The sequence below is a fragment of the Sceloporus undulatus genome, chromosome 4, assembly GCF_019175285.1.
Source record: "Sceloporus undulatus isolate JIND9_A2432 ecotype Alabama chromosome 4, SceUnd_v1.1, whole genome shotgun sequence".
In the NCBI taxonomy this organism is placed as follows: domain Eukaryota; kingdom Metazoa; phylum Chordata; class Lepidosauria; order Squamata; family Phrynosomatidae; genus Sceloporus; species Sceloporus undulatus.
The window spans coordinates 44,124,051-44,138,959 of NC_056525.1; the positions used below are offsets into that span (position 1 = coordinate 44,124,051).

General features: G+C 43.9%; 1 protein-coding gene across 1 annotated transcript in view; it reads right to left on the bottom strand.

Moving 5' to 3' along the window:
• IPO9 (importin 9) overlaps positions 1–14,909 on the bottom strand; it is a 68,070-nt gene that overhangs the window by 48,041 nt on the left and 5,120 nt on the right. Inside the window, exon 2 of the mRNA XM_042465643.1 lies at positions 696–761. Within this exon, the coding sequence (XP_042321577.1) occupies positions 696–761 (66 nt within the window). The remainder of the gene's footprint in view (positions 1–695; positions 762–14,909) is intronic.

Sequence of the window (14,909 nt, forward strand, 5' to 3'; positions counted from 1 at the left end):
TATTATCTCACCCAGCGGCTTCATATAGATGTTAAATAACATCGGGGACAAAATAGCCCCCTGAGGAACCCCACAAGTGAGGCTCCTCTTACTGGAGCTACAGTACCCGAGCAGCACCCTCTGAGACCTCCCCGAGAGGAAGGATCGGAACCACTGCAAAGCAGTGCCCCCGATACCTAACCCCCTCAGGCGGTCCAAGATTATGCCGTGATCTATCGTATCGAAGGCCGCTGAGAGGTCTAAGAAGACAAGCCCTCCCTTCATCCTCCATCTTGAAGGAGAGAGAGGCAGGCTAGCTCCACCAGGGCTAGCTTGAAGAAGAAGAGCCCTCCCTCCGGTCCATCTGCTTTGGTCCAGGCATCAGAGGAAGAGAAGCATGCTGGACCTGATCCCCTCCCCCTCACCATTCCCTTCTCCTTTTGTGTCATGTCTTTTAGATTGTAAGCCTGAGGGCAGGGAACCGTCTATTATTCCCTCTGTTGTAAACCGCTCGGATTCCCAGTGATTGGGTGGTATATAATGTGGCTTATGTTTTTTTTTTCCTATCCACAACTTTTACAAGGGGCATTGATGAGGGAAGAGTTGTAATGCACACTCTCTGAAATTAATTGTTGATCTTGATGTAGGGAACACAGGAGTTACTTGGTAAGTATTTTAACAAAATTTTAACACCTTCCACCAAATTCAGGAAAGACTGACCTGACGTATTGCCAATGCTCCTTCAGGATCTACAGTCAATTCTGCCAAGTGAACACCAAATTCTGAAATTAAAAAAATACCCGTTTCAAAGTTCCTAATGTTGAAGAAACTATACTGTATCATTTCATCACATGTTACACTTAACTCTTTGTACCATTTATTTCACACAGCTCCTGCCCCACTTGTGAGTTGAAGCTTATCAACCATTTAACCAAAAAAAATCCTGTAGATATCTTTTTAACTGAATAGGTGAAAAAGAAAACTCAAAGAAAAAGTAGAAAGGGTTGCATGTAGACATATGAACCACTTTAAAAACTGAGTGTTTTGTCACGTGAAACAAAGCTTTAATCCTGAGCTGCTACTGACCTGCAAATAAACATGATACAGAAGAATATGTTCCCAATGAAACAAGTCCATATTAATGAACTGGAGAACTTAAGCTGTACATTTAGAACTTCATGCAAGAAATGAAGAAAACTGCAAGAAAGTAGCAATAACAAAAATACAACAAACCTTCTTATCCATTATTGAATACATAAGGATTTCAGCCAAGTGATTTCGAAAGTAAAAAGCTGATTGCTTAAGTAAAGTCTGGCTTTATACCACACCTCAAAGCAAAAAGGATTCACAGAGCAGGTCAGAGCACAATTAATTTGTATAAATACAATTATGAAACATTTAAAAATTCAACCAATATAAATAATTCAAGGTTCTTCTAGTTTTAATACTAAGGCCTGAAACAGATGGGCAAAAAGAAGCGGCTTCCAGCCACTTTAGAGGCATGGCATTCAAAGAATGCATGCCTCCAATGTGGCCCGAAGCCACTTCAATGCTGTAGAAATCCGTCTTGTGGTGGTGCAGGTTTGGGCCAGCAGTGCCGGTGGCTTGCTTTCGGAGTGGACCATGGGGTCGGTGCAGTCCCGATCTGCTTGCAGCTGAAGCAGACTTGGACCTTCCCATCCATCTGCTCCAGTCCTAAGATTCCTTAATGAACACATTCTGGAAGGAGAGGATTTGAAGTGAATATTTTAACTGGATAATTTTTAGAGCTACATTAGCAGCTACACCACAAGTGTCCTCTTTCACTGCTATTAAAATGTTGCCCCTGTTCTCTCAGAATGTATATTAAAAGTTCTTGAAGAGTCAGTAAAGCTTTCCAACCTGTAGCACCCAATATGTCATTTAGCATGTGAGTTACTACAAGAGCAAAGCTATGATCTGCTGCCACTGAATTCAGTGAATATACTAAATGACATTTGTAAAAATGTTATTTAACTAATTAACTATTATGGCCCCCATGAAACGTAAGGAATAAGGAGGAAACTAGAGCACTGGCACCAGCATTCTGGAGTTACTTGGTCAGTACTGCTTGCTGATTGTATTCTAGACTGCTTGCTCAGTAAAATCAAATCATAAAAGGTACAAGCAAAAAACAAACAAACAAACAAAAAACAAACCCAAATGTTATCAATGGCTTCCACTGTAGCTCACAGAATGGTTTTTCCTTGCTAGAAACATTTTACTTCTAAGCAAAGTGAAGTAATTCAGATTATTTTAATTCTATTTTTGGGTAAAACAAGAAACTGCATCAGGCAGATTGGACAGTTCCATAAATTGTTTTCTACCTCTTAAGAACAGACAGGTAACTCCTCACCTTACCCAGCAATCTGGACTCTATGTATACTATTGTATACTCAGCCCTTGTGTTGACTTTTTGGAAATGATTTTTTTAATTGAACAGTAGATGGCACAACTAAAGAACTTTATTTAGTTATTCTGAGAGGAATCTAATCGTTCACAGATGTGAACCAATTCTCAACTAAAAAATTATGAGGCTGGAATCATGCTTTAATTTACCCTTTTGTCTATCTCCAATAGATCATAACTGCAACTTACTAGAATACATTAAAAACATGACCATCATTATATTCTTCTCATGAGTTTTCTAACTTAATATAACCAAAAATACAATAAATAAACAATATATACTATGAAGTATATAATACAGCTGAAAAGTAACATAAAGACCCAAAAATTTTAAAACAGCCATCTTTCTTTCTTCACAAACTCATTGATTTTGATAGGACAGTTTGTATGATACGAGCAAAACTATCCCAAGAAAAGAAATCAGAATTGTTAATAGCTTCTCATGTTGAGAAGTATGCAGACTGACACATAGTTTAGCCATCTCCAGCTACCTAGTTAGCCAAACCCATAATGGGATCAATACTGGAAGAAAGGCGAGAAAGGAAATAATGAGCTGTCACTGTATCCTATATAGAAAACTTCAACACTCTTGGTGTGAAAGGACTTGGGATAGCTATACAGTAGATAATAGCTTCATTAGAAAGGTAGGCTTTTCATATAGCTTAGTTGGTAGGCAAGTAGCTTCAGATGTAAACTACCTAGCAGATGTCTGACTTCTTCTTGCCTAATCCCCTAATAAGACTTTTTAGCTATCATATATTGTTCCCATGGGATATATGAAAGGTTGTAGGGGTCTTAAGAAAGTGATTTGTTTCCCAGCTTATATTTCTTAAGACCTCTAGAAAGAGAGATAAGATCTTTAAAAGACCATATGTTCTCAACTTGGAAGGTGAGGAAAGAAGCTAGAAGTCCAAGGATTTGCTTGCCAGCCTGTGTAGCAGTCTCCAAGAGCCAATTTCAGCTTCCATCAACTAAGGGATTATATGAAGGTTTTTTTTGCATGTACTGTATTAATCATTGCCTGCATCCATAGAACAACCTTATATATCCAATAAACTGCATGTTATCTTGTATAAGTGGTTTTGCCTCATTTCAGAAATTGCAGAATCTGATTTGAGTGGAACCTGTATAGATCAGGTCCTCAATTACTACAAAAGCCAAGACCAATAGTAAAAAAACAAACAAACTGCACAACTGGCCTTTATCCGAGTGCAGGCTCCATCAGCTAGGCTCAGTGAACACACATACTCAGGACTGAATCTTGATCCCAAAGGGCTCTGCCTCCGAAGAACTGTGTTTAGGCTATACTGGAAGAGATCCAGAAAACCTTAAATGAGAATTGCAAAGCAATTTTCCATTTAAGTTCAAAATTAGTGGAATCATTATATGGCCACTAGCTATTTTTAATCATAGATGGAATAATCTTAGCTCAAGAAGCCTATGAAGTTCTTGAACACTTCTTGAATAAATATGGTTCAATAAACTCAAACTTAATCAAAGCTAGATGGAAATTATGTTTGATGGAGCAACCTGGGAATAGATATATAACTTGTTTGATATAAGAATACACTCCTTTTCAAAAATTAGGTCCTCAATTTTGAATTTCGCCATCCTAGTGAGTAGTAGCAATAGCTGGGGGTGCTTCAGTTAGTACATCAACAGCATCTTTTTCTAGAGACATTAAATCAGGTTTAGATTATCATGATACTGCCTGCATAGGCTGCCTCCAAAAGCAGTGATGAAATTTCAATTGACAGCTGCATTTCAGAGCAAGACTGTAATTAGAGCTTGCAGAGGATTACCTCTTACGATCTCAACATTGTGACCAATGGGTCACAAATTTGCTTCTCGGGTGAATTTAAAAGTGCTCTTTTTAACTTTCAAAACTTAAAGCCTTAAACAGCAAAGGACAATGTATCAAGAACTGCTTTATCTCACAAAAACCTGTCAGAACATAGATGTCAGATTTTGATGTCCTGTTTTATATCCTTCTAGCATCAGATGCAATACAAGTGGGCACAGGGGACAAAACCTTCCCTGTTCCACCATTTCCTTTCAAGAGAGCTACCTCTGGCTTTGGCAGTATTAAACAATCATCTTTCAGTGGATTTTCCTGAGTGCCGTATTTTAATAATAGGATATTTGTGACATGGTTTCAATTTCTAATTTGTGATGTTTTAATTTTTTGTGTTATTTATTTTCTAATTTAAACATAAATACTTGTGCTTATATTTTTAGACTTTAGAGAGTTCCCCTAAAACACAGAAAGTGACAAAAGTATTTTTAAATAAATAAAAGTTCAGACAAAAAAATTAACTACAAAGGCAACAAACGTCACTAATGTGCTAGAAATATATCACTGATGGTGAACCAAAACTACATTCAAACTGTGTTTTAAGTGAAAACCAATTTATTTATTTAATTATTTCATTTATATGCCACCTTCCTCCTTAGAGGGACCCAAGGCGACTCACAGATAACATATTTAAAATCCCATAAAATTCAAAACAATTCAAACATCTATATCCAATATAAAATAACATAAAATATACAAAAGTTAAAAACATAATCTAAAACAACCCCCCCCCCCCCAAAAAAAATAAATGTGAAAAGCTTGCTTGAATAAAAATGTTTTTGCTTGCTGGCGAAAGGCCAGTAGGGAAGTAGTCAGTCTAGCCTCCCACGGAAGGGAGTTCCACAGGATCGGAGCAGCATGTCATCACCAGGCAACCCTGTGATCTTGGTGGGAGTGAGAGAAAGCTTTCTCCTGCAGATTTTAGGGCTCTCATAGGTTCGTATGGGGAGATACAGTCTCTCAAATAGTCTGGACCCAAGCCGTGTAGGACTTTATAGATCATGACCAGCATTTTGAATTGTGCCAAGAAATGAACAGGTAGCCAGTAAAAGTGTTTTAACATATGCTCTCTTTAACTGGCCCCGGTTAGCATTCTGGCTGTGCTGTTTCGAACCTGCCAAAGTTTCCAGACAGTTTCCAAGGGAAGCCCCACATAGAGTGTGTTGCAGTAGTCCAAACAGGATGTAATCAAGGCATGTGTCACCATAGCCAGATCTGACATCTCAAGGAATGGGCACATCTGGCGCACAAGTTTAAACTGTGCAAATGCACCTTGGATCACTATTGAGACCTGAGCATCCCGGCTCAGAGTAGAGTCCAGGAGCACACCCAAACTGCAAGCTCAAGATTTCAGCAGGAGTGTGATCCCTTCCAGCACTGGCTGAATCTCTATTCGCTGATCTGCCTTACAACTGACCAGAAGCACCTGTGTCTTGTCAGGATTAAGCTTCAATTTGTTTGCCCTCATCCAGTCCTTTACTGACAGCAGACATTGGTTCAGTACAGAGACAGCTTCCTAGGAGTTAGATGGAAAGGAGAGAGTTGGGTGTCATCAACATATTGGTGACACCACACCCTAAAACTCCGGATGACCTCTCCCAGCAGTTTCATGTAGATGTTGAATAACATGAGGGATAGAACAGAACCCTGAGGGACCCCACAGACCAATGGCCAAGGAGTCGAACAGGAGCCCCCCAGGCACCACCTTCTGGGTCCGCCCCTCCAAGAAAGACCAGAACCACTGCATGACAGTGCCCCCCAAGTTCCATCCCAGAAAGGTAGCCCAAAAGGATACTATGGTCGATGGTATCAAATGCCATTGAGAGATCCAGCAGGACCAACAGGAACACACTCCCCCCCTGCCCAGTTCCTTGTGTAGGTCCTTGGTAGGTCACCAAGGCAACCAAAGCTGTCTCTGTCACATAGCCAGGTCTGAAGCCAGACTGAAATGGATCTAGATAATCCATTTCATCCAGAAACCCCTGAAGCTGGGAGGCTACCACTCGTTCTGGAAACTTACCCAAGAATGGAATATTAGACACTGGACTACAGTTATCCAAAATAGTGGGATCCAGGGTGGTCCTTTTCAGTAACAGCCTCACCACAGCCTCCTTTAGACAGGATGGAAATCTGCCTGGCTGCAGTGAGGCATTTGTCGCTCACCTTACCCACTTGGCCAGTCCCTCTCTGGCTGCTTTCAGAAGCCAGGAAGGGAAAGGATCCAGTATGCACATAGTGGTCCTCACTTCTCCAAGGATCATTGCCACATTCTCAGGCTGAACAAACTGAAACTTATCAAACAATGCAGGACAAACAGGTGCCAAGATTAGATCCGCTGGACCCGTGTCAACTACAGCATCCAAGTCAGAGCAGATCTGAGCGATTTTGTCTGCAAAGTGTCTTGCACATTTTTCACAGTGAGCTGGTGAATAGTCTTTTGTTTTCTTCTTGGGGACCAGAAGGTCCCCGACCACTCAGAACAGCTCTGGTGGATGACACTGTGCAGACACAATAGTGGCAGAGAAATATATTTTCTTTGCTGCCTCCATTGCCTTGGCATAGGCCTTCCAATGGGCCCCAGCACATTTTTGGTCGGACTCACTCCGAGTCTTCTGCCATCATCGTTCTAGTCTCCGTCCCAATCGTTTCATACCTCCAGCTCCCTAGTGAACCCAGGGGCATGTCTGGCTCCACTTCGTGGGAGGGGAGCTTAGGAGCAGTTGTGTCCACTGCCCTGGCCATTTCCCTATTCCAGAGATCTGCCAGAACTTCGACAGGATCACCTGCCAAGGCAACAGGAAACTCCCCAAATGCTATCAGGAATCCACCTGCATCCACAAACCTCCTGGGGTGAACCATCTTAATCGGCCCCCCGCCCCAGGAGAGGTTCTGAGTCCCGGTGAGTCTAAACCCTACCAAGTAGTGATCAGTCCATGACAACAGAACTACAGAGAGTTCCTCCATTCCCAGATCACTGTCATCCTGCCCAGAACAGAAAGCCAGGTCCAGAGTGTGTCCTGCATCATGTTAACTAGGTAACTTAACTAAGTAATAGCAGAAATGCCTTCCTTAATGACTTCTGGTTACTGACATTCATGCAGTAGATTCAGGGCTGCCAAGAACATGTTTGGGTCCTTGTAGAAAATTTTTGGGGGTGTGTGCTCCTCAACTTTTCACCAGGAGATGTGCACAACAGGCAAGTGCACCAGTGGGTGGCTGTGGATTGGCTGGCTAAGCAATTCTGGGTTGGGATCAGTAGGAAAGGGACTCCCAGCTCTGAATGACAGGGAGGGATCCAAGGAAGGGGGTCTTCTCCTGGTCCCCTCCCTTCCTGAGTTTCTGCCAGCTAGAAAAAATACTCTGGAAGTCTGCTACTCAGAGAAGTCCCCTAGTAAGCACACTTGAAGAGTTTTCTGAAAGCAAAAAAGGTAGGCAGGCAGATGAGGCAGGGGAAGGACAGCAAGGTGTTGTTTGGTGTGGTGGGTGGAGAGGAACAGGATAGAGTCTCTGACATCTAAAGTATACTAGAGTCTGGCCCAGTAGGAGAACTTTCTCCTTTCTTTCATAGTCTAATCACTTGCTTGACAGCTGCAGAAACAAATTCTGAGGAGTCTGGCTTCCTTTCTTGGCCCAGAGACGTGAAGGCCAAAGGGCAATAAACAGAAAAATTCAGAAAGATAAGTTTTCCCTTACCTTCCAAAGCAATTTTTCTATTTGTTTTCCCCTGGGGAAATGAAAAAAAATGGATTATGGAATATTTTCTTTTAGAATGATGAATAAAATGCTTAAGGTGAGGAGTTCACATATTTACTCCCACAAAATCATTTCTAAAAAATCTATGTAAGCAAGAAATGTTTATGTAAAATGTAAGACTATGAACAGCAAGATGACTATAATTTCTGGTCTTGGTTTTCTTTTCTCAGTTCATTTTATGGAAATGAGTGCATCATGTCTGCTTGACACTTATGGAGAACTAGGTGGAATGGAGTGTGTAGAAATGCTGAAGTTATAACAAAATTGAAGAAAAAAGGCCATCAATTTCCTAACTGTTCTGTTGAACTGGGGCCACAATTCTAAGCATCCCTACCTACAATTCTATCTTCTAGTGAAGACAAGTTCAGAGTAAAGAGAAACAAAACTGTGCTGAGGATCACAGATATATGTAAGTCCTGAAGTACAAGCACATTTCCCTCTCAGCAGACTCCTCTCATGCTCCCATCTCAAACTACACTTTCAGCTTCCCAGATCATTTAAGTTTTCTAGCAGGGACAGTAAATATACCACTATACTGACACTTTAGCAAGCAATAGAAATAGAAAGTACATTTCTATACCACTTATCAGTGCACTTATGTACTCCCTAAGCAGTTTAGAATGTGTAAGCTAATTGCCCCCAACAAGCTGGGTACTCATTTTAGCCACCTCAGAAGGATGCCAGGTTGAGTTGCCCCTGAATGGTATTGAACTCATGACTCACTTTAACTCTGAAATGTAAATTAGAACTGTATGCGGGATGTTAGTATAGCAACACTTTTGTCCTTTGTAATAATACTCCTCCTTACAGTTTGTATTACTCTGCTCTCCACAGCACACCCCCCCCCCCGCCCTGCATGAGGAGATGTATAACTAATAATAATAATAATAATAATATAATAATAATAATAATAAATAATACTTTATTCTTATATACCGCTATTCCTTTTTCAAGATCATAGCGGTGTACCCGTTAAAAGACAGTATAAAAACAGCAAAAAAAACAGCGTTAAAACATCAAATAACAATCTAAAAACAGATAATAAAACATCAACTCATGGGAGGAAACTGACGGAAAAGGAAAGATTTTAGCATCCTCTTAAATCCATCAAGGGATGAGGCTGTGTGGAGCTCGTTGGGCAGGGTATTCCATAATCTGGGGGCTGATTGAAAATGCCCTCTGTGTGCACTTATGAGCACTTGGAATAGACAAAGATGTTTCCCACCCGACCTGAGAGTGCGGGGCGGTGTACGGGGAGAGGCGGTCCTCCAAGTACCCTGGGCCCAAGCCATTTAGGGCTTTATAGGTAATAACCAACACCTTGTACTGCGCTCGGAAGCGAATGGGCAGCCAATGGAGGTCTTTCAATACGGTGTTATATGACTGGCCCTGGAGCATCCAGTGACCAGTCTAGCAGCCATGTTCTGCACCAACTGTAGCTTCCGAGTTTGGTACAAGGATTGCCCCATGTAGAGCGCGTTACAGAAGTCCAAACGAGAGGTACCAGAGCATGTACCACGGTTTCAAGGTCAGCCCGGCCCAGGTAGGGACGCAGCTGGCGTATCAGCCGAAGCTGAAAACAGGTGCTCCTGACCGTCGCATCCACCTGAGAAGTCAGCTGGAGCGCGAATCCAGGAGCACTCCCAGACTGTGCACCGAGTCCTTCAAGGGGAGCATGACCCCATTCAGGACCGGATGACAAATCTCACCACCCGGAGCAGGGAACCTATCACCAGTACTTCCGTTTTCTCTGGATTCAAACTGAGTTTGTTTTCCCTCATCCAGCCCATTACTGACTCCAAGCAGGCATTTAGAGGGAGATGCCTCCTTAGTCACTGCATCAGTCGGAGACACGAGAGAGACTATTTGGGTGTCATCAGCGTACTGATAACACCGTGCCCCGTATCTCCGGATGATCTTCCCCAGCGGCTTCATGTAAATGTTGAATAGCATGGGGGACAATCGCTCCTTGAGGGACCCCAGATGTAAGGGCCCTCTTGTTGGAGCGACAGTCCCCAGCTCCCCCATCTGGAATCTACCCGGAGGTAGGAACGGAACCATTGCAAACAGTGCCCCCGATAACCAACTCCCTCAGGTGATCCAGAAGGATACCCTGGTCGATGGTATCGAAGGCCGCTGGGATGTCCAAAAGCACTAACAGGGACACACTACCCCTGTCCATGCCCAGACGGAGGTCATCGACTAAGGCGCCATGGCAGTTCTCAACTCCATAGCCCGCCCGGAAGCCCGTTTGAAATGGGTCCAGAAAATCAGTCTCCTCCAAGATCCCCTGGAGCTGGAAGGCAACTGCCTCTCGATCACCTTCCCCAGAATGGTAACAGCGAGACGGCCGATAATTGTTCCGAATTAGGGGGTCTAGGGAGGGCTTTTTCAACAAAGTTTTACTATGGCCGTCTTCAGAGCAGATGGAAACTGCCCTTCCCTAAGAGATGAATTAATGATGCGGTGACATCTCTATAACAACCGCTCCCCCTTGAGCTGTTAACCATGAAGGCAGGGATCAGAGAAACAAGTCGTCTTCCTCGCTCCGAGGATCTTGTCCACCTCTCAGTACTAACAGACTCAAATTGATCCAGTATAACCAAGTCCACGGAGCCTGGATGCCTCTACTCTGGATCTGAACTAATACTGGCGTCGAGATCAGCTCTTATCCGAGAGATTTTATCCGCGAAGAAGTTGTTAAACTCGTCACAGCAGGCCTTAGATGTTCCCAAATAGGTTCAGGGGGGAGGGAGCTGAGTGGGCTCCCTCACAACCCTGAACAGCTCTGCCGGATGCGACTCCCGGACGCAATACGTGCAGCAAAGAACGAGGTCTTCGCTGCATCTATTGCCACTCTGTAGGCCTTCAATGAGACTTTAGGAGTGCCTTGTCGGCTAAGAGATGATTCTTCGCCGTCGCGCTCTAGTCGGCACAGCCCGCTTCCTTGCCCTGAGATCTTCCGTATACCAGGGCTTTTTGTTGGAAGCAGGCCGGAAAGGATGCTTGGGAGCGTACTGTGTATAGCCCTGGAGAGATCTGTGTCCCCGGTGTTAGTCAGGGCATCAACAGAATCGCTGTCAGTTCCAACCATATACCCTTCTAGGGCTTCTTGGCCTTTTGGGTTCCGCCACCCTTCAGGGTGGACCATTCTAATAGGTCTGCCACTCCCGGGGGGGGATCTGGGTAGATGCCTTGATGTTAGCCTCGCCAGTGATCTGTCAATGACAAGCGGAGTGTTAGTAACTTCCGCCCACGGAGAATCCATTCCGAACAGAAAAGGACTCGAGTGTATTATCAGCTGAATGCGTGGGCCCTGAGACCAGTTGGACAGGCCCATGGCTGTCATGGTAGCCATGAACTCCCAGCTGCACCAGTTGGACTGTAGCCTGTAGACCAACAGAATCCCTAAACTGTCCCTAGCCTTCAGGGTCAGGTAAATACACTCGTGTACACAGTCTGACGGAGATGGTTCCTGGTCAAGGAAAGGGTGTTCTTATGATCAAGGCACAACCCCCCCCCCGCCCACTTAGCCTGCACTGGTCCTTAACTGAGTACCTGGCTGGGAGGGCCTGTGCCCACACCGCTTCACTCTCAGGCCCAAGCCGTCTCAGTGATGCAAGCCAGGTCATAATAAATAATAATAATAATAATCTTTATTTCTACCCCGCCTTTCCACAATGTGATCAAGGCAGCTTACAGATAAGAAGACAATAAAATACAGGTTAAAATATTACATATAAAAATTAAAACTCATCAGAGGATAGGGACGGGAAGCAAAACAATCAAATATCCGGGCAAGATAAGACCACAACTTTAAGGTAGTTGGGGCAAAAAGTAACAGAATTACTGAGGGGGGAATGCCAGCCGAAATAAGTGTGTTTTTAAATCTTTTTTAAAAGAAGTAACGATGCAGAGGAACGAAGCTGTACAGGGAGCTTGTTCCACAAAGTGGGGGCAAAGATAGTAAGGCCCTCTGTGAGGTCGTTACAAAGCGAGACTTAGGGACCTCCAACCGGTTTGCCCCAGATGTTCTCAGTGTGCAGGGCGGACTATATGGGGAGAGGCGGTCCTCCAAGTACCCTGGACCCAGCCATTTGGGCTTTATAGGTCAACACCAACACCTTGTATTGAGCTCGGAAGCGAATAGGCAGCCAGTGGAGATCTTTTAAAATAGGTGTTATATGGTCTGCCCTGGATCTACCACGACCAATCTGGCTGCCATGTTTTGAACCGTTGTAGCTTCCGAGTGTGGTACAAGGTTGCCCCACATAAAGCGCATTGCAGAAATCCAATCGAGAGGTTACCGAAGCATGTCACACAGTTTCAAGGTCTCCCCGGCCCAGGTAGGGACGCAGCTGGCGTATCAGCCAAAGCTGATAACAAGCACTCCTGACCGTCGCATCCACCTGAGAAGTCAGCTGGAGCGACGAATCAAGGAGCACTCCCAGACTGTGCACCGAGTCCTTCAAGGGCATGACCCCATTCAGGACCGGATGACAAATCTCACCCCCGGAGCAGGGGAACCTATCACCATACTTCCGTTTTCCCTGGATTCACACTGAGTTTGTTTTCCCTCATCCAGCCCATTACCGACGCCAGACAGGCATCTAGAGGAGAGTACCAGCCTTAGTTACTGCATCAGTCGGAGACACAGAGAGACTATTTGGGTGTCATCAGCGTACTGATAACACCGCGCCCCGTGTCTCTGGTGATCTCACCCAGCGGTTTCATGTGATGTTAAATAGCATGGAGACAAAATCGCTCCTTGAGGGACACCAATGTAAGGGCCCTCTTGTCGGAGCGACCGTCTCCAGCTCCACCATCTGGAATCTACCCAAGAGGTAGGACCGGAACCACTGCAAAGCAGTGCCCGATACCCAACTCCCCAGGCGTTCCAGAAGGATACCATGGTCAATGGTATCGAAAGCCGCTGAATGTCCAGGGCACCAACAGGGAGGCTTCCCCTGTCCATGCTCCGACGGAGGTCATCAACTAAGGCGCCATGGCATCTCAACTCCATAGCCCGCCCGGAAGCCGGTTTGAAATGGGTATAGAAAACTGGTGTCGTCCAGGATCGATTGAAGCTGGAAAGCGACTGCTCTCTCGTCACCTTCCCCCGAAAAGGTAGCAGCGAGATGGGCCGATAGTTATTATGAATCAGGGGGTCTAGGGAGGGCTTTTTGAGCAGGGGTTTAACCACTGCTACTTTCAATTTCGATGGAAACTGGCCCTCACCTAGAGTGTGTTACACATGCGGTGTAACAAGTAGACACCGCATTTCCCCCCTGGGCTGCCAACCTGAGGGGCAGGGATCAAGAGAGCACGTCGTCTTCCTAACGCTTCGAAGAATCCTGTCCACTTCATCAGTACTAACAAACTCAGTGATCCAGTACACAGGGGCCACGCCGCGGAGACCTCTCCTACAGGATCTGCATGAATGCTGGCATCAAGATCAGCCCTTATCCGAGGAGATTTTATCCGCAAGAAGTTGTTACAATCGTCACAGCAGGCTTTAGATGGTTCCAAAATAGGGCTCCGGGGGGAGGGAGCGAGGTAATTGAACCTAACCTATCTCATCCGAGACTTCATAATAAAACCAATAAAATACCATTTATTATTGTAAAGTATTAATCTACTCTAACAAATCACATTCTTTCTACATTCACATATAAAGCATCATCAAAGAAGTCAGTCAGTCTTACACAGCACATCTGGAAAATACCTAGGCTTGAAGTCCATTAAAGGCCATAAATTCAATTTTGCTACTGAGATTCTTTTCAATACACTTTAACTTTAACACACACCCTGGCTTAATCACACAGATTTCAGTGAGACACAAAACACCAGTGGCACATGGTCCAGGGGTGAAATGTCTTACCATATGGAAGTGGGATGCCTCCCTGCTCAGCTTCTGGTCATATAATTAAGTGACTTCGAAGTTATGTTGGGATTTGGCTGTTCATGGCTCTAATATAAATGGAAGCAAGTGTCACCACACAATACTGAAATTATATGTTCCTGGCTAACCAACATATAAAAAAATGTGCTGCTTGTGTGATGTCCTGAATGAAGCTTACAAACTGCCTTCATAAACAGCTTCATGTAGAATGCCTGACAGGAGCCACATCAGGAGGATATAAATAATTTTAACTAAATTGAAGAATGTGAACAATTTTATCTAAATCTCAGAGAGATACAGTTTCCTACAGACGAGTTATAAAGAGGAATCCTAACTGTGACTGGGCTCTCAGGGCAACAAAAAATCCTGAAATATTGCACTTAAGTAATTGGAGGGGCTCACAACATTTATAATGATTTTCCAACCTCCTCTGCAAGGGCAGACAGCTACCATTAGGATCATGACTATGTTCTAGCCTAATTCAAACCCCTGGGAACAGAAATATTAGCTTATTAAGTAAATGTTAAAGCATACTAATGTCAATTATGTTCTACCAATATTTCTGTAACTTCAGCTAAGGACAGAATATACACTATATAAAACAGATAATATATGCAGGAAAAACAGAAAGAAAATTTTATAACTATGAAACATGTAAAAATTAGGAAGGGCAGAGTGTCCCATGGTGGTCGCTTGTTCATTTACAGCACCACACTATTGCCTCTGAAAGCTAAAGTAGAAGTGATGTGTCCCAAGGTCTTGCATCTGAGGAAATACACCAAATCTATGAAGCTCATGCTACACTTCTTCACAGTTAGTCTCAAGGTGCTACAAGATCCCTTTGTGTCTATATTTCAGGCTAACACCAGCTACGTTCTGAATTCTACTGAAATTGAAGAGACGTGGTCTTCTGTAGTTGGTGTGTGGACATGTGGAAGGCAAAAAGAGAATGAGAGACTAGCTCTTTTAATCCAGCTTCCTTAAAATACCAAC